The following is a 27,911-nucleotide window of genomic DNA, read 5'->3' as shown; positions in this document are numbered from 1 at the left end:
AACACATCAAGAATACACAATACTTTGGATTGTCATTTTAGTGGTTGAAAAGTGCTCGAAGTCTTTTTTTATTTGAAGACTTGTAGTCATTAGCTTTAAGTTATTTATCTTTTAGGGTTTCGTCTTAGTTTTAAATTAATGCTTAACTTTATTTCGAATGTGTCACGTTTTTTATTTTATTATCAATTTAGGATGTGAAACTATAAACAATAATAAAGACTAAGATAATATTTATAAATATGCAAAAAATATATAATATTTATGATAAATTGTACAACACTAATGTATATACACTATCGAGGATGGGTCCCACATGTAGTATGTCGGAGACTATCCCTAGGCCTAAGGCTCATACCATCCCCACCGCCCTCGCCATCGTCTCCATCGCCCTTTTTCCTCTTAATAACCGGGCGCTCCAAGTCATGATCATCTCCTCTTCCCCTAGCTCTTACGCCCTTAACTAGAACGTGCTTCTTCTTGGGATCTAGTCCCGCTAGCACGCTTAGAACCTCAGGCTGAGCTGGGTCTGGAAACTCTACCTCTTCCTCGTCGGGAGTCGCCGCCGCAGGCGCCGAAGGATGAACCTGAAAAGTATATACATATTAGTACCATTTCTTATTTATATTGAATACATTAACGTTATTTATTTAATCAAACCTGTGTGTCAACGGGCGCCTGAGTAGGCTCCTGAGATGGGTCTGTAGGCTCCTGAGATGAGTGTGGTGGTGAATATGAGGTAGTCTCCTGGACGAGATGCTATTCGAAGTCCACGTAAAAGTTATAAAAATTAAATAAATATTTACCTTATATTGAATAAAATTAGTTTTAAGTAAAAAACTTACATGCGCTTCGGTAGTCTCATGAGAAGACACCTCTGCCTCGGCAGGCTGATGAGAATGCTCCGAAATGGGCAGCTCATGTGGACCCACTGGCGCCGAATCTTAAAATATGAAAAAAATGAAATAATAAGTACTTTAAATGATCAAATATGTATATTAAATATTGACCTTATATTGAATAAAACTAATTTTAATTAAAAGCTTACATGTGGCTCGACAATCACAAGGGAAGACATCGCTTGCTCGGCAGGCCCATGAGAAAATGCCTGAGTGGGTGGCTTTGGTGGACCCGCTGGCGCCGAATCCTAAAATATAAAATAGTACTAAATAATGAGTAACATATATATATTTAAAATAAATAATTTAAATGAACAAATAAGTATTTTAAATACTAACCGGGATCAAAAACTCATCGAAGTCAAGAATGCGGGCTCCCTCTAAATTCCTCACAGGCCGCTCATTAGCTAATGAAGCGTGTAACACCGCCCAATCAACTTTATCACGCTCCTCCATGTATGCATTCTAGCTTGGTTGTGATGAAGACCCGGGTATCTCAGCAAGTAAGAGCGCCGGTGTAAACGTAGGTGAGTCCCCAGGTGACCTGCCACCGACCTGGAATGGCTGCGGATGGACTAGACCGTGAACGCCCTCTGGAATGGGATCGGCCTCATCCGCCTCATCTACCAGATGGTGTCCTCCACCACCAGGTCCTCTAGCAGCAGCGCCGCGTCCTCTATGCACACGGCGTCCTCCGGCAGCACGGCGTCCTCTGCCAGTACGGCCTCCTCCTCTGGGAGCACCCGGTGCTTCCTGATACTCCGCCTCCGGAACAGGCTCGGCCATACGCCTAATCTCTCTTGCCTGCCGGATACCATCCTCGGATATCCTAACCATCTCCGCGGCAAGCCCAGGGTAAGGCATATGCTCTAAACCCAAGATGCGTAAACGATGTACGGCCACCAGCTGTATTTGTGTTTAACAGAAACAAAAATGTTTATTTTTAAAACGTAACAATTAATGCAATTAGATAAATCTAAATACGATAAACTTACCAATGCCTCGTACTGCCCCGCGAGTGCTGAGTATCCTATATCTCTAGGGGGACGCAAAGTTGGGTTGCCGATCAATCGGCGTGTGATCTGATGATACCAGCGCATGTAATGCTCAATAGGAGTCAAATGGCCGACCACCGCTAAAGTGCCCAACTTGTTCTCCCAACGGTGGAGCTGGATATCCATGAAAGCCAAAAAATCATCATCAACGGCAGCCCGATCGTCCCGCTGGTAGTGTCGGAGCTCATGACGGACATCAGGGGGTATACTCTGTGTATGCCCAAACTGTCGTAAGACACGCTCGGGCGTGTGATCCTCTACGATGTCCAGGTGTATCAATGGACACCGCGACCTCCAAACCCCCTGACCTGCCCTACAGAAGGGGGGAAAACCATCTAATATAGCAGCGTACGACGTCCATATAAATAGCTGCATAACCTATAAATACAAATCAGTGATCACCAAGTAGAAAAGACGTTTAATTAAATTATTAATGTAAATTTAAATAGTTTTACCGCATCGTCCGTCATATGATCAAGCTGGTCTCGGAATGGAAGAATCCTGTGGTGCGTATCCACATCCCGGTCAAAACCCGCTTCCACCTCCTCGCATAAGGCATGTCAATCTCGAGGTAATGCCTAGGTACGGGCTGAAAAGGTAGCATTCTCTCCCACGCCCATAACTGTAAGCGATATTAGAAAATACGATTTTTTAGTCGTCCTTTCAAGAGGTTTGTTGACATTAAAGGAACGCACACTTAAAATATTACCTGGAGAAGAGCAAAAAATCCACACACATCTCTGACAACACCAATAGACGCTCGGCACAGACATCTGTAAAGATACGCCAAAACAGCACCGCCCCAGCTATAGTCTCCCAAGCGGTCCAGATGCTCCAAGAAAACCAAGTAACCTAAACTGACAAAGGCACCCGATGAATTCGGGAACAAGATGCCCCCAAATATAATAAGCAGGTACAAACGGGCATGGCGATCAACATCGTCCTGCGGGGTGCCGTCCACAATCGGATCCAGACTTTCCAAATAAGTGCAGAGTGCACTAAGCTGAACCCGACTCTGTCCCGATATCTGGGCCGCGGTATCAGGCACGAAGTGGGTGAGCCTAGTCAACTCTGTCACCCACGTCTGACCAGGAGGAGGCTCGTACCGAGTGTACAGTGGCTCTCCATCTACCCGCAATCCAAAGAGGACCTCCACATCCTGAAGTGTAATCGTGGCCTCACCAGTGCGAAGATGGAAGGTGTGTGTCTCTGGCCTCCACCGCTCAACCATGGCCGTGATGAGCGCCCAATCATGCTGTACCCGACCAATGGACACGCAACGGTAGATGCCGCCCCGAAATAATATCTCCAACACGCGAGGTGTGGGGGGTGCTCGCGTAAAAGAGCCCACGCTCTCTGCAGCCTACCGGGATGGAGCCTAGTAGATATCCCTATAGTACTGGCCCATAATAACTCTGAGTTATGATTGTCTTGCAAACACAATACTGATCTATCAGCGGGCACCGGGTGAACAGTGGGCCCCGGGTGATCATCGGGCCCCGGGTGAGCATCGGGCGCCGGGGGAACATCGGGCCCAGGGGGAACATTCGGATCCATGAAAGAGTCCGGTTTGTACAAACTAAATTAGTCATTATTCTTGAAATGAAAGATAAATTATATTAACTAATTAATAATTTGTAGGGAATATGTGAATTATGTAGTATTATATCTTGTGAATAATTAACATGGGATATGCAGTAAATTTAATATGTGATAGTAAGGACACATATGTGATGACAAAGATTTTTAAGTTAATTACTTTTGAATTATGTGATGGCAAAGACTTGTTAAGTTAATTAGTTAGGGAATCGAAATTCAGCAGTAATATTTGTTTGGAACTCTATTTTGAATATGTGATATATTTTTAGTTGACCAAATAGCCAACACAACTACGATAAAATTAAACTAAAAGAGTATATTCGTCGACCACATATTTTCCTACAAACTTTACATTTTTTCGTTAGATTATGTATTTATGAAAAGAAGAATTTTAACTATTCTTTTTAAGATAATCTTTGTTTATTTAACATATATATTCACGCTTTTAAAATTATATAGATTAACATTTCATAATCATTTACAACTTGTTTGGATGGTTGTTACCAATTGTATTATATTATGTTGTTAGTTTAAATAAAATGTTTGCTTTGATTGCTACTTTAATTTTATTGTTATGTAACGACGAAATGTCCTATTTTATGTAACCACTGATTTGGTCCTATACAATACAACACAATACGATAAATGTCAAAACAATACATAACAATCATCCAAACAAAGTGTTAACAACATAATAATTCATTACCAATCAACTTCTTTCAATTCATAACGAATATTTAACAAATACTCAATTAACAAAATAATAATTCATTAATAATTCATAAATAATTAACAAATTAACAACTCATAAACATATAACAAATTAACAATTCATAAACATTTAACAAATTAACAATTTATAAACATTTAACAAATAATGAATTAAAAAAAAAAAAAGGAACAGTGGCATAAGCCATTGCCCAGCCCGATCAAAAAAATAAATGAAATTTGATTTTTTTTTGGAAATTAACGACGATTAAATGTTAAACATGCATGCAATATAATGTATATAACAAAATAATAACAAAAGTTCATAGTAGAAAACCTTAATCGAAGATTTTTTGTAGAGTTATTTTAATCGAGTTGTACGCCGCTTTTTCTCAAAATTCGAACTTAGAATCTTGCTCCTTGACTTGAATATACCGAGAATCTAAACTTTCCGGACGAAATTTAATAGAAAATGATATTTTTTGGATGTGGGGACCACCTTGGCTCGCCTCCAATGACGTTTTCAATTTTTTTTTTTTGCCAGTGGAGGGACCAGTGGCAGAACCCGATGAGGTTTTAGTGGGGTGATATACTGATATAGCGCAGTATTTTACTGCGCTATAGGTGAGAGACAAAGTCCTATAGCGCAGTATTTTACTGCGTTATAGGTGAGAGAAATTTTTGTATAGCGCAGTAAAATATTGTGTTATAGCATTTAACGATTCCGTCTCCGTGAAGTGCTATAGAACAGTATTTTACTGCACTAAAGATATTTTAGTAATTTTTTTTTATTGAAGGTATTTTGGTTCAAAATGATTTTTTTTTTTTTTGGTGATTTTGGTTCCAGACTCGAATACTTATGAGTAGTGGGTCATGCTCCCAATAAACATGCACTGTCAAAAGCAAACCACGGCATAATTATTACGTCGGCCTTCAGCCATGCAGCCTATTATATTACTCCTGTATAGTAGTAGCCTCAACTGTTTAACTAATTAACTAACGAATATCTATAATAGATTGTTTTCCTTTTCTTGGGCCGAATTCCTTTCTTATTTTTGCTGTCCCAATTTATCTGATCTGGTATTTTTTTCTAGTTAATTTGCTCCAAAGAATATATTATTTTTAACTGTTTAAAATAATTTATAATCATATATATTTCTAATTTATTTTGACTATAATTTTAAAAGATAAACATTTTTCTTCAATAACGCTGAGAGCAGTTAAAATGAATCAAATAAATGGGACGAACGACTGAGGGAGAAATATTTAAAGGGGAAAACTTTGTTCATTGTACTCTTGTTTAATCTAGTTATTTACCCCACCACATGCATTTGCCAGCTAGTACCTCATATGCGCATGCCAACTCAGATTTCACTGTAACATTACTCACTTTCCCCCTTTTTCCTTTTTTCTATTCTATGTTCGACAGTAATTTGCCTTAATTATTTACTTTCCTTATTCCTTGGTCTCATGTATGTGACATGAAATCTGAAATAAGTACTAGTACTAATTAACTTAAATAATATCCTATTATTAACTTCCCCTTTTTAAAATTATATTTAAACAAAAGATTATATAAGATAATATATCAATAAATTACCGTCTAATATTTTGGATTGTCTCAAAATAAAACCAAATGAAATTTTATCTACCTTCTTGACCAGTCCATTGGCCCAAAATGTTAACATTTGACTCAAGTTTAGCTTTCAATTTGTTTGGGTTGTACTCCACTTGTGTACTTAAAAAATTGGCTAATGTATTCTATTAAACCGAAAAAAAATAACTCTATTATTAATAAAACTTTTTTCTTTTCTTATTTTAGGACAAAAAGTTGGATAGGAGCAGCTTTCCTTTAGATCTTTTATTCTGTTGAGGCGTTTGAACGTTATTATCAAAAGAAATCTAAAGATCACACTTCCAAAAAGCGAAAAAAAAGTTCCTTCTAAAACTCCCCACAACTCCCTCAATCTCTCCCACTTTGTTCCCCACCATACCAGATCCCCACCACTGCAAAATGGACCCACCACCAGCACCAGCGCCGGCACCGCCGTGTACCACCGCCACGTCAGATTCCCTCTTAGACTTACCACCTCTCCCCACACCCACCGCCAAAATCCGCCTTTTATGTAGCTATGGTGGCCACATAATCCAACGTCCCCACGATAAAACTCTCTGTTACGCCGGTGGTGATAACCGTGTAGTTTCCGTTGACCGTCGTACCACCATATCATCCCTGTCCGCACTTACATCACATCTTTCCCGTACCCTTTACGGTAATCGTCCTTTTTATCTTAAATACCAGCTCCCAAACGAGGAACTTGATTCACTTATTTCCGTAACCACCGATGAAGACTTACAAAACATGCTTGAAGAACACGATAGGTCCACTACATCTTCACGTATTAGATTGTTTCTCTTTCCTGTAAAGCCTGAATCTTTAGGCTCGGCTTTACTTGATTCTAAAGCTGATTCTTGGTTTTCTGATGCTTTGAATAATACCCGGATTGCTAGAAGGGGACAATCCACGGATTCGGGTTTTGGTCATGAGCTTATCGGGTTTGAAAATATGGGTGGGTCTAATGAAGGACAGAGTGAAAATTTGAGTGCTAAACAAGGATTGGAGTCTGAGTCAATGGTATTGGAGACTAGTTCTTCATTTGGGTCAACTAGTTCTTCCATTTCTATGTCTAATTTACCTGCTATTGGTGTTCAAAATGAGGATGGTGTTGGTGCTAATTTGCAGGATAAAAGAGTTAGAGTGCCTTCATCATCAGCTTCAATAGACAGGTACTAATATGTTCTTTTTGTTTTTTATGTTACTGTTTGTTTTCTAGTTATGATAATTGGAGTCATTGAGAGTATTTAGGTTAACAAAAGTTTAGATCTTTGGTTGACCAATACCTGTGTTGTATAAGTGTAAGTACTTTCGTTTTAGTTGAATTCGACTTTTGCCCTGTGACAATAGAAGAGAGAGGTAGTAAGGTGCTGAGAAACATATTGATTTACATTTTTGACTTGACTGTCCTTTGATTTTCACTTAAATAAGGAAATAGCCTTGCTAAGAGATATAAGTTAATATAATGAGTCTGCATTTGAATTGCATTTCGGGACTAACTGTCCCAAAAAAGAAGAGAATCCAGTTATTTTCTCCAGTGTAGTTCCTCCAGGTGGAATGCTTTGGCCTGTATTCTAGCCTGTTATGCTATGTGTATGGTTTCCGTAGTTTTCAATTTATTCACTTGATAAGTCTTGCTCTTTATTATCCCTAGAAAGAGACTCGTGAGGTGTCTTGAGCTGTTGAATCTATTTGCTCAAGTTAATGGTGACCTTTTTATTGATTGGTTGTTGAGCATACACTAACGGGAAAAGGAATAGAAGAGAAGGTAATAGTTTTCAATTCGGAAGTTAGATCACTTGGGACCTAACACTAGAAATAAGATTGCATGTGTTTCTTTGGATCTGTTCCTTACCTTTGGCTATAATTATCGCTCTCTTGGTTGATTTCCACAGCGATAATAGTGTTGGAAGTACTGGTTTTCAACCTAGAGTTGGAATTCACCAAGAACCACTTGTTCAAGTTATGTCCAGTATGGCCTCACACAGTCTCATCGAATCAGAAGGCTCCATGGCCAATCCCTCTCTCATTCAGACGCCAAAAATGGTTCAGGTTTCTGGGTATCAACTACCTCAGACATTGGATGGGAAGCAGCCTCAACATGGAATGCACTATCTTCATGGTGGTGCCTGTTATGTACCTCACTATCCTAACGGTCCATTGCCAGTATCATCCTGTTATCCATTTTATCAGGTTCCCATGCAACAGCCACAACAAACTCCTTATCCAATGAATCAACAATACCCAATATACTTAGTTCCGGTGCAGCAAATGCAATCTCATAGTATGTCAGTGCTGCCCAACATCAATCATGCATCAGTGATTCCGTCCAATCGCCCCCCCTTGCCTCCACAAAGTGTCATGAGCCCTCCATCAATAGCTTATAAGGAGGTTATGACGGCTCAATCAGTCCCAACAATTTCACCACCCATTAGTGCACCTTCTCGGGCTCAGCAACAATATACTACCCTTCCTGAACCACAGCTTAGTTCCCAACCTGTCTCAACTGCATCAGTTCCTGCTGCAAATGATGCAAATGAGTTTGATGATGATCTTGCATACAATCAGATATATAAATCTCAGCCTCCTCCACCTTCTTTCATTTCCCAGTGCCAAACCATTACAAAGGGGGCAACCGTATTACTGTCAGAGTCTTCAATGCAGATGCACAGTAACAATGTAATGAATCAGGCACCATCACATCCTCAATGAGGCTGTGAAAAGAAGAGCAAAAGTTTTGATAGTGGGTTCATCTTTTCTTATAGTCACAAATTTTAAGATTTATTCTTTCATCTTGTTTCAGGCACATAAACCATAAGTTTTTCTTGTGTAATTTGTTTGTCTCTTTATTTAATAGTTGTTAGGATATTCCCCATACTCCGAACACATGAAAAAAAATGAAGAAAGTAAAGGGTGGTGAAGACAGACTGTAGTTGTTTTGGTTTGTATGAGTCAGAATATATGTGATGAATAACAGTGTGTTTGTTTTACCATAAATATTTTTGCCTGTCAATGGTAAGTAACTTTTGCCTCTCTGCTGTTGCTTGTTCAGTACATAGACATCTGATAGTGGCGTACCTTATTTATGTCTCTAGGAAGGCTGAGGCTGCTAAGTGTAGCTTTATTTGCCCTGTGACACATCCTTAACTCCTTAACATGGCATTCGTTTTCAAGAATGTAGTTGCACTTATTTCATTGTTCTTTCTTATTATTTAACCTTTTTGTAATTTGTATACCTTAAATAGATTCAGCGCCCTCAAGGGTTTCTGGGTTATCAGAAAGGAAAAAAAGATTCAGCACAGGAACCAAATAACACTACTCTCTAGTTTAGAACTTAAAAGCTGATTGTTCTTCAGAAGCCCAAGGAGCTACTTATCTACAAGCCCCAGCGGCATGGAGATGAACTATCACATTTAAAACCTTAGTTTCCATGCCTTGGGAACAAAAACGTCTACTGGTGTATATCTCTTTCTCCCTTATTGGATGCTCTGCCTCCTACCGAAGTCTTGTCTTTTGGACAAGACATGAGTGATTTCACAGGAAGCATGGTTTGTTGAGTCTCTTTCTGAAATACCCCTCCTATTCAAGTAACTGTGCCTGTGCAGTGAATCAAGAGAACAAGACGGAATTTATATCTGAAGACATACATTCAACGGTGTACAAGGCAAGAAGATTGTTTACTTGCAATATTAATCTTCTTTTGTGCAGAAGTTTCATAAGTTGAATGAGGATTTCTCAAGATCACCAAATTTGCATCTGTTGGACCTTTCCGAATGATGGGGACAAAGTAAAACAATTAAAATCTGGTGTTGTTGTTATGGTGTGAAGTCTGTGAACAGTTGGTTTCTTTAAGGGCTTTTGCATGTGGATTTTCTCGAGGGCATCTTTCTTATTATTGCTCTAACTATATAGAATCAGGACGAACAGGCCATCCATCAGAGAAAACATGCAGAGACTAACAACACTAGGATTTAGTTGGACATAATCTCTTGCATCAGAAAACTTTGGCAAGTATTTGCAGCTGCAATAATAAAGATTACAGGTTCTCATCGTTGCTCTTGCCATTAAATAACTTAGCTATGTTTGGTATTACCTTTCTTCTTCTCCTAACTGTCAAGGAAGCCGCTCTAGGTGTTCGTGGTGCAGAAGATATTGAGTTTCTGAACTTAGCTCGTCTTGCTGGTGTCATTTTTCCACTTATTGAGGAGGATTTTCTACGTAAACCGTTCTGCGATTGTTTCAGGTCTTTTTCATTTGTCTCTTCCCATTTCTGCAACTGCATATCGACCAACATTTTTGCGGATGGTGAATGCTCCATTTTCAGGCCTTTTTGCTCTTCTTCCATCTTAAGCTCTTGGATTTCCTTTCTGACGATCTCTGTCTTCATTGAGATCTCTGTTTCACTTGCTTGCAAAGCTTTTACCCAAGCCTGAGCTGCTTCAACCTTTTTATCAGCAATTTCAACTGCCCGTGCTGCACGTCCCGTTAAGTACTCATACTCAAATCTTGAAATAGTTATTGTGGTGCTGGAAGCGGATGTTCTACTTTTCATAGTAATATCAACAAGTCTTTTTAGATTGTTTAGGACAGTAGCTTCTGATAATTTGATGGTTTCAAGCTCTTGTATTGCAGCTTCCCATTTTTCTTCAGCCAAGACTGTTTCAGATTCAGTTTTCTGAATTTCTTCCTTGACTTTTGCAGTTTCTTCAATGGCAGTCACCCTTTCTTTCTCAGCTTCTTCAGCTTCACTTGTAAATTGTTCAAGACCGAGTAATAAACTCGAAGCAATAGAGCTTGCTTTTCCTTCATTGTCCGATACTGCTTCCAGTTTGGCTTTCGCCCTCAGAAGCTTCATGTTGAGGTTCTGAATTGTCAAGTCGGCCTTGTTTCCTTTTTCCGTTAATCGAGCTGATTCCTCAGTGATGCGATTAAGCTCATTCCTCACGCCGTCCATTGAAGCCATGAACTGAAAGCTGTCTCTTTTGATGGAAGCTAATTCATTCTTTGCTGCCTCCAAGTCTTGTTTCAACGACTGCAACAAAGATAAGTCTTTTTCCTGGAAATCAGATTCGGAGCTCAAGCTCTCGTTTTTCTGAGTCCATCTGTCCATTTCCTTAACTTGCTTCAATTCACTTTCCAAAACTTGGACATCTGAGGTTGTGGAGGCGAGTTTTGCTTGTAGCTCCTCTGATATCTGAATTTCTTGGACCACGTCATTCATTTTCTTCCTGTTCTCCTCCATTGCTGCAGAATGTTTCTCAGCGCCTTCCTTTCTTTGAGCTTCAATTGCTCTGAATTCTTTAATGGCCTCTATTCGAGCCAGCTCAACTAGCACGAGCTCTTCATTAAGTTCTTCAACCTCCTTCCTTAATGCTTCTACTTTGCTTGAAAAAGATTGCATTTTCAAACTAGAGGCTTCTATTTCTTGCTCCGCTCTTCTTTTTTCTTCTAAGATGGAAGCCATATCTTGTTTAAGCTTAATCAGTTGTTCTTTTGCATATCCCAACTCTGTTACGACTTTGGAATGCTGAGTATTATGAGGGTTTTGAAGAGTCATTCCCAAGTTTCCTCCTTGTTTGGTTGACTTCAGTTTCTCCAGGTCTTGATGCCTGACATTTAGCCTTGAATTTAACTCTTCTATCTGTGAAGTTAGCTCTTTCACCATCTTTTTCGCGTCCAAAAGCTCAGATTCTGCTTGGGCTCTTTTTGATTCTGCAACATTTCTGCTGTCAGTGAATCGCCCGGCATCCCTTCTTGCTATGTGAAGTTGGCTGGTTCTTGGATATGGCTTCTGATAGAGTATGCAAGATTGAGGTTAGTTCACCAAGAAAGAGCCAAATGATGCAAATTTACTCTTCTTACAATATAGCTGAATGGTGAAAGAAACTTTGGCGAAAATATATAGTAGCATACCTCTAAAGACTTCATAATTGAGAATTTGTTGTTCAGTGCAGAACTTCCTTCAAGAACCTTCCCTTTGTACAAATCAATGGCTGCTTTAACTGACCCTAAGCCCTCTTCCATGAAATTCTCCTCCCCCTTTTCAACTTGCTCTATAATTGGCATCAAATGAGAAGTCCCACCTTCTTAGATGGAGCTCTGGCTATGTAATTTACCTCTTCTGCTAAGGCTGCTGAAAGCAAAATCTTAGAATCTTCATACATGTCAAAGAACTATATGGACAATATAACTAGAAGAGGAGTAACATCAGAGTATATTACCTGGTAATAGTTGATGGAAAAGACATGAGAGAAATGGTTTATCAGAATGATGCTGGAATTGCCAGTTGGAGCAGGTGTTATGAGCTCCATAAAAAAGCCATGAAATAAAAAGGAAAAATAAGGAGGACGGATAAAGCTGCAGATGACTGGCTGCTATTACAAGCAAAATCCTTGTCTTTTCGTGAAGGCCAGTCCAACAACCAATCAACTGGCACAAAATGATAAGTAGTAACTTTTTAATTATTCTTTTTCTTTTGTAACCCCTTCAGTCCTTAACCCAAAGTTTGAACAGTTTTGCAATATGCATTTGAATGTCGGCGGATGTGTTTTTTTTTTGGGTAGTTTTTGAAAAAATTTATTGTTTTTTCATGTCGTGGCGCTTTTCTCGTCACTAATTATCCTTGCCTTGCTGCACGTCAAAAAACCCACAGAAACATAGTTGACTCTTCTACATCCATACTTTAAGAAACTAGAAGAAATGAATGATTTAAAATTCGAGTAATTTTGCCAAATAACACTCTTATATATCTTTTAATGACAACTCACAATTCAAAAGTCTCCTTATAGCACTATTCTTGAGCTATTAAAACTACTTCAAAAGTCATTCTCAATTTTTGTAAAACTGAACAGTTTTCAAGTGGTGTTTGGTTGAAATAATTTATCCAATAAAATGGGGAAATATCGAACATTTCTATCAACAATTTTAACATATGCCACAAATAAGAAGTTAAGAGAGATTTAAGACGTAGGGGACCAATGTTTTCTGGACAAAACAAGTGCAGTTGCTTCTACCCCAATAAGTTAAGGTGCATGATTCGCCACATTGTTAAATCCTAAACCATATGGACAAATAAGATACTTCATCCATTTTATATGGTATGGCTGTGTTCGCCGAGGTGAATCCAACACTAAGTCTTCTGGGTTTTTACATCTACTTCAAATTAATAGTACAATATAAGTAACATACAAGGTCTGCAGAAATCTAATGGGTTCACGTAAACTGGTAATTGATCCTCTCATCCAAATCTGTCCTTGTGTGTTCGATTGGGCACTCATCTATAATACCCTTAAAACTTGTGATCTATAACATGCTATGACGTTTGTATGACTAAATAAGAGCATGTTACTAAAAATAAAATGAGACGCTTAAAGTTAAATAATTTTCAAATAGAAAAAAGTATTGTTCTTTTTTAAGACTAAAAGAAAAAAGTGTTACATAATGGAGGAGTACTCAATTTTGTACTTCAATGTCCTAACACTAAATTTGATCTTGGAGCAGAGGGAGTTCTCGATTGTACACTTCAATGTCCTAACACCACATTTGATCTTTGATTAATGATATTCTTGCCGAATTAAAGCAAAAAGAAAAAGAGAAAAAAAGTTAGGTGAAGATATAAAAATAAAAACTGATGACGGCAAAAGAATGAGTAACGCTCACATAGTACAGTAGTCCCTGATTGAGGATTTTCAGGCTGCTGGTGATAGTAGTAGTACTTCATTGTAGCATTAAGCTAGTAAATATAGAGAGAAATAGAGAAAAGTAAACCAAAGATCATCTCATAGAAGATTTCAAGGTTCTCGTTATGCTAATGGTTTACTGGCACAAAACCTATGCAGATTTATTTTTCACTAGCCGAGACGTGTATTCATCATCATTAACTTTATACCTTATACTTGAGAATATTTTGATTGCTTTTGTAATTATTGTAACAATAACATATTCAGTGTAATCCGGAGTTTGGGGATTTTTTTTTTTATTCTCACTTTTAAAATAATATAGATAGATAATAAAAGCGAAACTCAAAGGAAAAAACACAAGCAAGGGATAGGTCTTACCTTATTAATCATATTGGAGAGGATAGAATGTTAGATCTTACTCTATTTTGTGGGGAAACTTATTTTAATTAGTCCATAAAAATAGTATAAGAACTTTTTTTTCCAAAGTCTCCCACACTAGATTATAACAAATTTGTTTCTAAAGTAGTTACATTCCATCTTGTTTTTGATCCAAAATTGAGACCAACCTAAACAAGGATTGTAAGTTCTCTCTAGTCATCACCATATCGAAATTACAGAAAAACAATTCTTGACACTCCAATTTGAATGAACTAAAATTTTAATTACCAGAGTAATATTAGTTGCATAGAAAAACGTTGACTGTTTGACATGTGTGACTGCAGGAAATGCACATACGCTATTCCCCATATAATAACACATATACTACTAAAATAGATCTCAGAAATCGATCCACTGCTCTCAAAACAAATCACGTGACAGTGGATCGAACCGAAAGAGTTAGTCGCTCCACCGAGATGTCACTGTATTGATTGGTATCAAAATGGACGTGGAGAAATCGTCTCTGTGCAATTGCGTGGTGAATTTCTTATTGGAAGAGAACTACTTATTAACGGCATTCGAACTCCTTCACGAGCTTCTCGATGATGGCCGTGACGATCAAGCTATTCGTCTCAAACACTTCTTCTCTGATCCTTCCCTCTTCCCTCCCGATCACATCTCTCGCTTCAATTCCCTCCGAGGTACTACTTTTCCCCGATTAATCATCTCCATCCGTTTAAGATTAGGTTGTCTGTTTGACTTGTATCGTATTGTGTTTTTGACTTCATCATGCTGAAACAGACATTTTCTCCGACTCGACTTATCTGAACAATCGATTTAGGGGCGAAGATCCATACTATAATTCTTACATGTATGATACTCGATATAGTTGTAATTGGAATGATCATAATTATCTTCACTCTCAAATACTTCCATTATAAGTGGTCGTAGTGAGAATTACCGTGATAAGTAGTTACATTTATAGGACCATTTGTGGTGGTGGAAGTCGAAATAGTAGTGAAAACGAGGGTTCCAGTAGAGCAACTCGCATGAAGGGCAGTGATTTAACAATAGAGAAAGTTCTAATGATCTTGAGGTAACTCATAAATACAGGCATTTCTCGGTTCGATGAGAAAATTGTTATGGATTAAATTATAAGAAATTTTTGAAATAAAAAATGAAGATTAAAATTTCAGTGTCGCGCTCATAAAGTGCAGAATGATGTAAACCTTGGTCACTGACTGAGGAATCTTAGGAATATAAGAGCAAAATATACAAAATAAATATTCTATGTATAACTGCATAATATTCATTCTTTCTCAATGAAATATTGAATGCTTCAAATTGTTTAAGCAGAGTATTTTGTTACGATATGTATTGGACGAAAAATTAATTTTCTATGCGGATGTTGTTATTATGAATGGTGAAACACGTCTGATTGTGCTAGAATCTTGGTGTTATTGGCCTGACTTAGACTTTTAGCGTACTAATTCTGTAAATGAGGTAATGGAACTCAACTGCTAATGCAAGATCACTATGCTTATAATTACTATCAACTATAAGGTGGCAATGAAAAATATTTAAATAGAACAATGGCTTTAGCAAGAAGAGGAGCTTAAATGTGGTCATTCGTTTCTTTTTGAAATGCGGAGGCTGCCATTAACATCATTTACGTAGTTAGGGTTTTCTAACGTATCTTAAGCTGAGCTCCTTTTCCTTTTCCATTACCTGTATTTCTTCTTGGGTTCTTGTCATGTCGTTACTTTTTTTTTGTTTATGACGGTGGTGGGTAAACCTCGGCTAATCGTCAAGCAGATTGCTACACACGTATAGGTGACGGCTGGTGGGTAAACCTACCACCAAGGATGGAGCAGATGGGTTTATGTCCTTGTTATGTTTCTTCTCAGTAGCTTGTTGTAGTGAAATATCCTGCAAGTGCTGTTGTGTCTTGTGTGTATAATATCCGTAGAATATCTTCCTTTCAACTGAACCCAAGAGAGCCTATTGCTTTCCATGTGCGTAATCTGGCCTTTTTCTGTTGTGACCATTTGATCTTTGTGACCCAAAGACTATTTGGATTTTGTGGAACAACATGCTGAGCAATTTATGAAAATTTCATGGAAAAGTTGCTATTTCCTTCTGTAACTCTTTGTAATCAGTTTCTCCTCAAAACTTAACCATCGTCTGTTTGAAGATTCATATGTGATTTTCTTTGGAAGTGAAAGTTAAGAATTTTTAATACACATTTGTTTTGATGTTATTATGTACATTTAAATCTATTGGATTTTTTGGTAGAAAAGTTTCTAAATTAATGTCGGAAAAAAAAAGATTGAAGACTTATCAATTGTCGCATTGGACATTCAAGAATTCAAGTTATGGTAGTTTATAAATCAGCAAAGATACATCATGATTGTTAGACCTCCAAATTTAGCACTTTGAATGAAATCTCTTAGAAAATTAGAATGTTAATACTTAATATTTGGTTCAGTAAAGAGAACCTCAAATACATTTTCATGTGAGTTAAACATGTGCAATCTTCAAGCTTATCTTCTGCTGAAGTTCTTGATGGTAAGAACAAATGATTAACCAAAAAAAAGAAAAAAAAAAAAGAACTATCTGTTTTTTTTTTTTTTTTTTAAAAAAGATGCCTTCTTATGTGTATGAGAAGAGTGACCTGCAACTGGTGGCATATACCAACTTTATTATGACGGTGGTGTCCCGGCCAGTTTGCACATACCTCGGCTATTCCACGAGGTACCTACTACCTTCCACCAGCACAGGTACCGGGTGACTTCGCCCACCAAAGACTTAGTCAAATTGGAAGTAATCATCTAGTTTGTCTGGTGGCATATGGAGTACCATTTAACTGAGTAACGTTGTCCAACTTTTTGCAATTAAATTCTGTGATGAGGATTTTGACAATGCAGGCTATTGGTATGAGATTCTTAGACAAGGCTTTCCCATTTAGAATGCCTTATATTTTTAAACCATTACTAGAGGTTTAGCCACCATTTTCCGCTTCAGAGAAAAAGGAGTGGGACTGGGGGTATCTCGATTTGAATTTAGCTGAACTTCACTGATTCTGTGTATAATCTCAAATATTTTGTCCTCCTTCATTATTGAGAGTGTTCACTAGTAATAATTACAACCTCACTTATACTTTGCAGTTCTCATGGCCCTATGTATAATTTATCTTTCATGAATAATAACTATTCGTTTATGAAAACAGTTGCAGATCCCCAAAGTCTGCTTGAAGAAAAAGAAGCCCTGGAAGAAAAGTTGGCGCTCTGTGAATATGAGTTTCGTTTAGCTCAAGAGGACATTGTGCAACTAAAGACCGAATTGCAAAAGAAAAGTCAGACTATTCCTCGTCCAATAAGTGGTATATTCCTGAAACTCTTCTGCATTTTTTGCATCGTAGTTGCCTCTTCTGATATTCACTTCATTTCTTTAGCTCATTCATTCAGGTAAGGTTCTTGCAACTGTAAACTAGTCTAGTCTGTAATAATCTTTTTTATTGAAGTTGTATCATCAGGCAGATGTAAATTGATGTCAGGATAAATGGTAGGCTTGTCATGTCTGAGCCTAAGGTAGTTTCTGGAAGGACTGGTGATTCTGCCATAGATATGGGTTACATACGTCTGTTGAATATTGTCATTTCGTGTATGTGAATAGATCTGTATCTTCATCATGCAGATTCAAAGATCGATGCTTCCGAAAACCATGGAACTGATTTTCAACAGCAGAAGAGGGAAGGTTCTTTCTCTGATTTGGGTCCTTTGAAGGATAATGAGCGGAAGGATTTGAACTATGCTGTAAAGGAGTATTTACTATTAGCAGGATATCGCTTGACTGCAATGACATTATTGGAGGAGGTAATTGATATAAAGACGATTGCTGCTTTCTTGATGTTCATCACACAACTGAAGAAGGATTGCATTTTTATCTACATTGTGTCACAGAGCTATATGTTCAGTTTTCTATATCTTCTTCTTCTGTATTTCCACCTGTTTTGTCTATTAACTGTGATAACCTAAATATTTGGAGCTTCAATTATGTTAAACATATATGCTGCAGTCGACATCTCCATGATAGAAATTGCCAATTCTTATATTGAGAAATGATTAGCCAAATTCCTGGTAGACCTTTAAGTAGTGTGGCCTCTTTCCTTAATTTATGTTAAATGTGAAGATAGTAAGAAGCGTGTTCTTTAAACACGGTTTGCTATATCCCCACGGGCCTGCGCTGAAATTCAAAGGACCAGATTTCCTTTGGATTTATTTTGGAGCTACATGATAGTCTGATGTGCATAGACAATTGGATAGCCTTTGAAAACTCCCCTCGCATATAGAATTTTTCACATTTTCAATAAAATATTAGTTACTAGATGATAATGCTCCTATGGACTGCCAGGTTTCTATAAAGGTCATATTTTAATATTTGCTACTCCGGTACTCCTTTTTTCAATTTATGTGGCATAGTTTGATTAACATGGAGTTTAAGAAAGAACTGAAAACTTTTAAAACTTGTAATCTTAAACATGTCATAACATTTTTGTGGCTATAAGACTTTTGAAAACATGTAGTCTGAAACATGTTAGAACATTTGCGTGGCTATAAAAGCTTGTCGTTAAGCGTAAAATGGGAAGTTTAAATTAAGTTATTTTCAAAATTAGAAAACTGTCATTCATTTTGGAGGGGGGCTAAAAAGGAAATGTTGTTAGATAAACCGGAATGGAGGGAATATGTTCCAAGGGGACTATGACTTAGGTGTAGAAGATGTTATTTCCTACAGTTACAAGGGAAAAACGGAGACTAAGAGCAGATGTCAAGGTAATCAATGCTTCCCAAGAAGAGAAAGTAGAATGATTGATTCTATGTAAGCACCCAATGCCTTTTGTTTAATTTTATTCAATCAGGCTGCAGTTACATTTTGAAATTCACTTTGTAATCGCCTTTGTTCCGGTTGGGCTAGAGTCAGGGTTAGATTGTTGAGCAGTTGGGATTGTGCAAGATATGAGAGGTTCATTCCATAATCATATTGGGAATATTTATTCCTCATGTACTAGAGACCAGGAATTTCTCTTTTTCATTCAACCATCAATGTTTCAATGAACCTTGATATTCAACTTGTCAATTATCTCAGAAAATGGAGCAATCTTTAGAAATTATGGATTGGAGGTAATTAAAAGCAATTCTGGGACAGAATCCCAGTAAGGCAGTTGTTTTATCAGTGTTAAAATCTTGGTGACTAGTCAGAAATAGTTCATGGCTTCTTCAAAAATACTGGTCAACGGAAATCTCACTGGAAAGAGTAAAAACTTGGTTTATAAAAAAAAAAGTGGTATTTCAGGATATGAGCTCCACCTCCAACCATGAGATTGGGGATTCGATTCACCCAGGGATCAAAGTGGGAAAAACTCACTGTTTGGCTCCTGACAGGGAAGTTTAGGGGGAGGGGTGCTATTTACCATATCCCACCAAACGAAAAATGGTACGCATGGTTTGAATTGTGTAATGAGCTTTCTATTATTCTATCTTCTTCTTTCAAATGCCTTTGATGTACGACCCCTCATTTAACTTATGCACTTAGTAGGCAGAGGGCCTTGACCATAAATGGACTAATGGGTGATACACATGCATCAGATCGTTGGCACTATGATGACATGTCATAATATAAGTGTTGTTAACTTCTTTAATATGTACGACAGGTTACTGATCAAGATCTAGATGTTCAGCAGAACTCCTCTGCATGCGTTCCAGATGCTTTGCGCCATTACTATTACCAGTACCTTTCTTCCACCTCAGAGGCTGCTGAGGTACTTCCTGAGTAGTTGATATTAAAACTTTTACAACATGTATGCTTGCCACTAAAATCCTGCTGGGTAGTTGAATCTACGTTAATATCATGTCATGTGTGGAATCTTTTACAGTCAAGCTAGGCTAACTACAAGTTTTAAGTGATCTACTCTATCCTTCCTTCTTCCAGCACGGAATTATAATTCTCTATTTCTCGCGATTTAATTTGGGAAGGAACAATACGGCCACCCTGTTATTTTATAGTGCATTAGGTATGAATGCTTTTCCTTTCAAGGACTGGTTTTGTCTATGCTCTATGCTATCTCTTTGTTCTATGTTCCTCATGATCAGTTCATGCCTTACTTTCATCACATCTGATTTTGTTTACAATTCTATTTTCCCCTGTCTGCTATTAGAGTCCATCGGATACTGTTTGGTGTCAAATTTTATACAACAACAACAACAACAACATACCCAGTGTAGTCCCTCATAGTGGGGTCTGGGGAGGGTAAGATGTACGCAGACCTTACCTCTACCTTTATAGGGTAGAGAGGCTGTTTCCGATAGACCCTCGGCTAAATAGAACGTATTGTCAAATTTTATGCCTTCAGATTTAAGACTACTCCAATATTAATCTCTCTCTTTTTTCCTTTTAATTTATTTTTTATTTGTTGATTTAAGAAAATACAGAGTTAGCCTCCCAACTGTTCTAAATATATTTTCAGACCACAAATGAGGAGGTAATCCCACTTAGCTCACCCGGATGTGTTTGGGCTCCGACTCCTGTTGCAGTCTGTTAATGGCGACCAGCTTTCTAGCAATAATTTTTTGCTATCCAGGACCACTCACCCATCTTAATCCTCTCCACTTCCTCCCAGATGGAAATTCAATCAAGAAATTCTGCCAATTATTTCTGCCTCTTAAACTATAGCCTGCATCATCCATGATTCCTAAGCCCATCTCTGCAAGGAAGTAGCATGTGGGACGATTAATGACTGGTTCTAAATCTTCCTCCAGACAATTTCCGTCAATTCTACTCCCTTATTCAGTAATTTTTTGTTCACTAAAATCTTATTACCATAATGTTCTATTGTTGATAATTTTAGCTTCTACTTTTAGCCAGATTTTAAACGAAACAACCTTAGCATAGCTTATACTCATTACCATGAGCTTTTCCTGATGAATTTTTGAGGCTTAGCTGCTACTCCCCCCCCCCCCCCCCCCCCCCAACCGACTTGGTTTTATTTTCTGGTAATAATACTGCTCTTCTTCTTTCTCCTTGCACGATCTCAACTCTTTTGTATCTACGATAAGTTGAAGTTCTGTAAGACACTTGGTTTCAACTCTAGATATCTACCAAGAGTTGGGGAGTTCTGTCAGACTCCTTGCTCCTTTTTCCAGCTAATAATCAAGCCAAAGCCTTCTGAATCTTTGACATGTTGCACTTCCATACCAAGGATCCAGCTAAGGAATACAAATTCTCCTTTACATGCTTCTGCAGCTGCTTGAATAACTGGACTTGTAAAATCATTTCATAAAAATTCTCGTTGCCGTATCCTAGGAAAAAATCACCTGATTAGCTCCCAAGTTATGTTGGATAGATTTCCGGAATTGTTTTATGTCGGAATGATAGAGAAAGAAGTCTCACCCTCTCTAGATAAGCATTAAAGTAAAACATTTATCTGCTACATGTGCGTAATAATGACTGCGCTTTTGAATAAGGACGTGAATTGCTTGATACTTCTCTATCAAATGTCTCAAAGTTGGTGGTTGCAGTCGAATACGGAACTGACAAATTTCTTACTTTACTTACTGAAAACTCTTAACATCTGTCGCTGGTGTGTTATTCTGGTGTCCAATTTTTTTTAAAAGAATCGTGGATTTTGTAGGAAAAAATTGCTATGCTTAGAGAAAACAAGTCGTTGGTGAAAGAAAATGACAAGCTGAAACAAGAAAAGCAGTCCTTGCTTAAGAGTAAAGATATGGCAGATGCCCAAGTCACAGTATTGGCGAAATCCTTAGAAGCATTGCAGAAGGAAATGAAGGAGAAGGAGATTCTGGTAATTTCTTTTACGTGTTCTATGTTTTACAAGAGTTTTCATGTGTAGCATCAAGCATGCACATACCTCATACTTGAATAATCATACTCCAGGTTCAGAGTTTGAAGCAATCTCTAGATAGTCAAAGACAAGAATTGAATGAATGCAGAGCTGAAATAACTTCGTTAAAAATGCATATAGAGGGTGCTCGTTCTGCGCGGAATTTTGTAGCATGTGATTTTGAAGGTGTTGACTTACCATCAATAGATAGCTATAAGGAAGAGATAAAGGTTCTACAGAATGAAATCCAGAGGCTGAAACTGGCAACAGATTCTTTGAACAGCGAGTCTCCTGAAAATATCAATGAAAAAACTAGAAATACACGTCCTGAAAATGAAGTTCGAGAATCAAGTGATCGTAATGTCCTTGATGATTCAGCTGGTGTTTCTTCTGGAGATTTAGGAACTGCAGATTCTCAGTTATTGATGACTCAAACCTCTGATTCTCAGTTATCGATGACTCAAACCTCTGATTCTCAGTTATTGATGACTCAGACCTCTGCTGACACTATTACTGAACCTGAGGAAGTAGTAGAAGTTTCAAATGATAATGGCGTTGATGATAAAGCTGAGAATGTACTCAAACCCAATGGTGAGCTACCTTCAGAAGCTAAAGGACTAGTCTTGAAACCAGCCAATCTATTGGTCGAATCAAATGCTGAAAAGATTGTAAGCTCTTTCTCTCAGATATATACATTGTAGCATTTTCCTGTTAACATTTTTGCTTGGCAATTATACTTTTAAAATTTTTGGATTTCGCAGGGTTTGGGGACTATTCAGATCCTTTCAGACGCATTGCCAAAAATTGTACCTTATGTATTGATCAACCACCGAGAGGTATGTTTTGCCATTTGTTATCTAAAACTTATGCTTCTGAATTATGATGTTCTGGCACCTTATTTAGGAGGCCCTTTTTGAGAAAATCTTTTCAAGTTTTGATTTTTTTTTTCTTTCTAAAAAGCATGTCCTCAATGACTAAAATTTCCAATGAAGACATGTGCTTGAAGGGCATTTTTCCATATAAAAACTCTCTTTCCACTCACAAAATAATTTACAGATCTCATAGAAAGCTACAACTATCCCAACATATCTTCAACTTCCACTAACGCTTCCTTTCCAATGTTGTTTCAACAGCTCCTAAATAATTTTCAGCAACAATAAGTGATTTAAAAAAATTCTAGACTAAGTAGCTGTCGTTCCATTTTATTGGTGTTGTATCTGCAGGAGCTTCTTCCTCTTATAATGTGCGCAATTGAGCGCCACCCAGATAGCAGTACACGGGATTCCTTGACCCATACATTATTCAACTTAATCAAGCGTCCCGATGAAGAACAGAGACGGATTATAATGGATGTAAGACTGTCAAAACCTTGGTTTCATACTAGAATTTGTTCAAAAAGTAGAGCATTCCACCAAATTTTTGTATCATGTTTAGGCTTGTGTCACTCTTGCCAGAAATGTTGGAGAGATGAGAACGGAAACTGAACTACTTCCTCAGTGTTGGGAACAAGTGAGATTTATTTCTATTCTGCTGGAAGCCCTCATGATTTTACCATATGCTCCATCTACTCTTGCTAATGCACACTGAGTCTTATTATTGTGATGTGTAGATCAATCACATGTATGAGGAGCGCCGGTTGCTAGTTGCTCAATCTTGTGGAGAACTTGCTGAATTCGTGCGCCCTGAGATTCGAGATTCTCTTATCTTGTCTATTGTACAACAGCTCATCGAGGATTCTGCTACAGTTGTTCGGGAGGCTTCTGCTCATAATTTGGCGTTGCTGCTGCCTCTCTTCCCAAGTACGGACAAATATTTCAAGGTCAGCCTCACTACATAAGCTTCGAGGCAATCATGGAGAAGAAATGTGACTTGAGAGAATTTCCCACAAAGTAAGCTCCGTGGTCTAGGAATGGAGCATATTCCCTCCCCTTGTCTTAATGTGGCTACCCAAACTGATTAGATGATAACATAGACATAAATGGATTTTCTCCAATTCCTACTTTTTTTTCTTTGTTGTGTGTAAAGGTTGAGGAGCTGATGTTTCAATTGGTGTGTGATCCATCTGGAGTGGTAGTGGATACAACAATCAAGGAACTTGTTCCAGCTTTAGTAAACTGGGGGAAGGAATTGGATCATTTGCTACAAGTTTTGTTATCTCATGCTTTGGGCTCTGCTCAGGTATGGATTCTGCATTTACTTAGTTCTCACTGAAGCAGTGACTTGTCTTAAACATGGATCTGACACATTATCCCTTTTCCCAGCGTTGTCAACCTCTTTCAGGGGTTGAAGGTTCTATTGAGTCACAACTTCGTGCTTTAGGAGAGAGAGAGCGGTGGAACATAGATGTTCTGCTGCGCTTACTGACAGAGTTGTTTCCATTTGTGCACAAGAAAGCTATTGATACCTGTCCATTCCCATTGGTTTCGGATGATGAAAGACTAGTCTTTTCTACTTCAGTGCTTGAACAGTATGCTGGGTAGTATCCCCTTTTACCTGCGTTTCTAACCTACCTTTCTATTCTTCTTCAAAGGTGCTCTCTCAATGTATAGTTAATACTTGCTAGATATTTGAATTGTCTATACAGAGGAAAGATGGACTGGCCTTCGTTTGAGTGGTTGCATATCGACTGCTTTTCGGCTTTGATTGAACTAGCCTCTCTATTACCTCAGAAGGAAGATAACCTAAGGAATCGAATCACGCGGGTAGCTTGAACTGTTTCACTTAAGTCTTGGTGCTTTAGGTTTGAAAATGCCTCCTTGTTTCCCGATTTGTCTTTAATTTTGCAATGCAGTTTTTATTGGCAGTTTCAGACCTGCTCGGGGAACCTTACCTAACACACATCATGCTACCGGTATTCTTGGTGGCAGTTGGTGATGATGGTGATTTATCATATTTCCCTGCAACGTGCCAATCAAGAATAAGAGGTAATGAGTTAAAAACTTCTTGATTAATCGAACCTTTAAGGGATAGATATTGTTTAGACCCTTATCAATTGGTTTTCTCCTCAACAGGTTTGAAACCAAAAACTGCAGTAGCTGAAAGACTTTCTGCCATCTGTGTCCTGCCTCTTCTGTTGGCAGGTGTTTTAGGATCTCCTAGGAAGCATGAACTTCTGACAGAGTACTTGAGAAATCTCTTGATTCAAACTTCAGGACAAGAGAGTCAGACAGTGAAGCGCGAGATTTTCTATTCTGTTCGCTTCCTTTGGTTTGTGCCATTTTCAAAAGGGCATTACATTTCTGTATCTGAACACCTTAGATGATGGCTGAATATATTTTTTTGCAGCACTTTTGATGAACATCACAATATGATTTTTAACATCCTCTGGGAAATGGTTGTGAGTTCTGATATAAACATGAAGGCGACAGCTGCCAATATTTTCAAAGTCATTGTAAGACCTTTAGATTTTGTGGAATTGATTGAATTTAAGCATTGCTTGTGACTTACTTTGATCATACTTGAAACTTCACCAGGTTCCATGTATTGATGCCAAGGTTGCCTCAACTCATGTTTTGCCTGCTCTTGTAACACTTGGTTCTGACCAAAACTTGAATGTGAAATATGCCAGTATTGATGCTTTCGGAGCTGTGGCGCAGCAGTTTAAAAATGATGCGGTATAGGGTTTCTGCTTAAATGTCTGGTGTCATTCTTATTCTGTGTTGATCTAGAGGCTTTGACGATACGTGTTCTTCTAACTTTCTTGTTAGATTGTTGATAAAATACGTGTTCAAATGGATGCTTTTCTTGAGGATGGATCACATGAAGCTACATTAGCTGTAGTTCGTGCATTGGTGATGGCAGTGCCACATACCACGGAGAGACTTAGAGATTATATCCTCAACCTCTTAGCTTTCACGCACTCCTTGAAGTAGCTATGCATTTTCATAATGGGTGCCAAAATTAGTCTTGATTTCTATTTCTCATTTTCTTTAACTCTAGCGCACATCTGTTGTCCAAGATTTTCCTACTTACAGCAACACCTCCTCCTTCAAGTGACATGATGCGTCGCCGTGAGAGAGCCAACACGTTTTGTGAATCAATTCGTGCTCTTGATGCTACTGGTTTGCTCCTTTTAGATATTCTTCTATTTTCTCCTTCATAGTATCTCTTTACTTTCTGAAGATATAAATGTTCTTCAAAATGATCACCCTCTGGGTTTAGCTTCTTCTTTAGAGATAAATCAGAGTACAATAAACTCTGTATTGCAATGGACTGATACTGCAGGTTAATATCCTGATATTTGGTTGTGAAACTACCTTTAGCAATAATGGTCGATCAAAGTAGATCTTATGGAGTTTTGTCCCATCAAGAGGGGTTAATAACCTGAAGAATGGCCGACTTTTTACTTAAATACATGCTGAAGTTAACATTAATGGCTGGTTGTGATTTATTAGATTTAGCGTGCATCCTTTTCTTTTTCATGTTAATAAAGTGCGTGACAGACCTATTCTGAGATAATTACGTGAGAGCCAGGAAACTCTCAAATTAGTGAAAGAGGCCATTGTGTTACCTTCAGGACCTTAGGAGGTTTGGCAGTGACTGTGTCCTAAGAAAGTTTGGCAGAAACATGACTGCTAGGAGCTTTTGGAGAATTGAATGATGTTTGACTTCTGTTGATACCCTTGTCAAAAAACAAGAGAGTTCTATGGATAGTCGAGGACCGTCTCTACTGAACTAAGCTCTGCTCACTCCCCCCTTGCCAGGGGGATTGCCAGCATCCTAGAAACCAAACACAAGGAAGAAAGGAGAAATGAAGCGGAAGAAGAGGAAAAACAGAAGCATTCAGTTTGTAGTCTCACTAAGAGTATGAAGGTGCAACTGATTTATCAAATGTCAGAGGGGATGCAGAAGTCAGAAGGGTCTAAGGACAAGTTCTATTGATCTCTCTCTCTCTCTCTGGTTGTCTATTGTACTACTGTAATACAAAAATGTAACAACATGTGCTATTGAAGCCTAAATGTCGCACACTGACCTCTTCCTGCTTTATGGCGTTTTATCTGGACTATTTCATTGGAATCTCCTTTACCCAGTTTATGAATGTTCTATTGCAGATCTTTCTGCTTCAAGTGTCAGAGACTTCCTTCTACCTGCAATTCAAAATCTGTTAAAAGATGCCGATTCTCTTGATCCAGCACACAAAGAAGCTCTGGAGATTGTAATGAGGGAAAGATCTGGTGGAACATTTGATACAATTAGTAAGGTAATGGGAGCTCATCTGGGAATTGCATCATCAGTAAGCAGCTTCTTTGGTGAAGGTGGTTTACTAGGGAAAAGGGAAGCTGGAGATGCAACATCACCACCACCAATGGAAGTTGAACCTCTGAGGCCCGTGCTGACACATGCAGCATCAGCAGCAGAGGACACAAGATTTAGGCGGATCATGAGAGGTGGTTTTACAGACATGCTCAGAGGAAAAGCAAAGAGCACTGAGGATACTCCCCCAAGTCAATGATAATGGCTCTTTCCTTTTGCATGAGAGTAAAAATGGGAAGAGAAGTTTTGTATGTTGTTGTGCAGTAGACTACAATGCTTCCATTTGTTGATTCTGCACCAAAGGTTTTCCTTCGTAGGGATGAAATTTTGCGATTTATTTGATTCTTTATATTCAAAATTTGTAATGAATTTGCCAACAAGACAAGGAGAAAGCGTTTCGTTTGTACAAATGATTATAGAAGATTCACCGGTCTAGCAATTTTTTTAGCACCAATCTCATCAATAACTCGCTTGCTTCGCTGCTCTAGAGCCCCAATTTGAATCTCTTTTTATGATGAATAGAGAGCCACATTTGAAAGGTTAAGTCCTAATTTTTGCACAGGAATGCTTTCTGTATCTTAAGAATTGGACCAAGTCGACCCAAAAGTCCAGTGAGAGAATGAGTTGCAGAAGGGTAATCTGCTAGTCCAGTGTACATTTCATTAAATCTTGCGGTATATCGTGGCCTTTGGATGGGAAATCCTTCTCACACCTAAATAAAAGTCTGATAGTTTCAGTCAAAAGCCTTTGTTAGTGAACTCACTATAATGTATTCCCTTCTCATCCTATTGAGAAACTTGGTGATTCTTCATCTACTGGTCCCGTTCGATT

At 38.2% G+C, this 27,911-nt stretch overlaps 3 protein-coding genes across 5 annotated transcripts; 2 read left to right on the top strand and 1 right to left on the bottom strand.

Annotated features, from left to right (window-relative positions):
• Window positions 1-6,133: 6,133 nt before the first annotated feature.
• Window positions 6,134-8,886, top strand: LOC132625039 (protein PAL OF QUIRKY). Its single transcript, XM_060339805.1, has 2 exons — window positions 6,134-7,045; window positions 7,769-8,886. The coding sequence occupies exons 1-2, from the start codon at window positions 6,273-6,275 to the stop codon at window positions 8,583-8,585; spliced, it is 1,590 nt and encodes a 529-aa protein (XP_060195788.1). The 5' UTR covers window positions 6,134-6,272; the 3' UTR covers window positions 8,586-8,886.
• Window positions 8,887-9,843: 957 nt separating this feature from the next.
• LOC132625038 (protein PLASTID MOVEMENT IMPAIRED 2) lies at window positions 9,844-12,411 on the bottom strand. Of its 3 annotated transcripts, none has more exons than XM_060339803.1 (3): window positions 12,095-12,411; window positions 11,787-12,006; window positions 9,844-11,664 (listed from the first exon to the last, which is right to left on the bottom strand). In XM_060339803.1, exons 2-3 carry the CDS (start codon window positions 11,937-11,939, stop codon window positions 9,910-9,912), a joined length of 1,908 nt encoding a protein of 635 aa, XP_060195786.1. In that variant the 5' UTR covers window positions 11,940-12,006; window positions 12,095-12,411; the 3' UTR covers window positions 9,844-9,909. The 3 variants fall into 3 exon arrangements, with proteins under 3 accessions (XP_060195786.1, XP_060195785.1, XP_060195787.1); XM_060339802.1 differs by having other exon boundaries at window positions 11,787-12,003; XM_060339804.1 differs by lacking the exon at window positions 12,095-12,411 and having other exon boundaries at window positions 11,787-12,088.
• A 1,903-nt stretch (window positions 12,412-14,314) lies between these two features.
• On the top strand, window positions 14,315-27,527 carry LOC132624055 (uncharacterized). The gene is made up of 20 exons (XM_060338881.1): window positions 14,315-14,631; window positions 17,160-17,312; window positions 17,627-17,805; window positions 19,641-19,748; window positions 21,618-21,788; window positions 21,881-22,495; window positions 22,589-22,663; window positions 23,051-23,179; window positions 23,262-23,336; window positions 23,437-23,646; window positions 23,853-24,005; window positions 24,089-24,303; window positions 24,412-24,529; window positions 24,619-24,751; window positions 24,839-25,034; window positions 25,113-25,218; window positions 25,301-25,441; window positions 25,535-25,658; window positions 25,772-25,888; window positions 26,879-27,527. Exons 1-20 carry the CDS (start codon window positions 14,433-14,435, stop codon window positions 27,277-27,279), a joined length of 3,618 nt encoding a protein of 1,205 aa, XP_060194864.1. The 5' UTR covers window positions 14,315-14,432; the 3' UTR covers window positions 27,280-27,527.
• The last annotated feature ends 384 nt before the right edge of the window (window positions 27,528-27,911 follow it).

This window comes from Lycium barbarum, chromosome 12 (assembly GCF_019175385.1).
Source record: "Lycium barbarum isolate Lr01 chromosome 12, ASM1917538v2, whole genome shotgun sequence".
NCBI classification, from domain to species: Eukaryota; Viridiplantae; Streptophyta; class Magnoliopsida; order Solanales; family Solanaceae; genus Lycium; species Lycium barbarum.
Note: the sequence above shows the minus strand (reverse complement) of the source record. Positions and strands in the feature narration are given on the sequence as shown.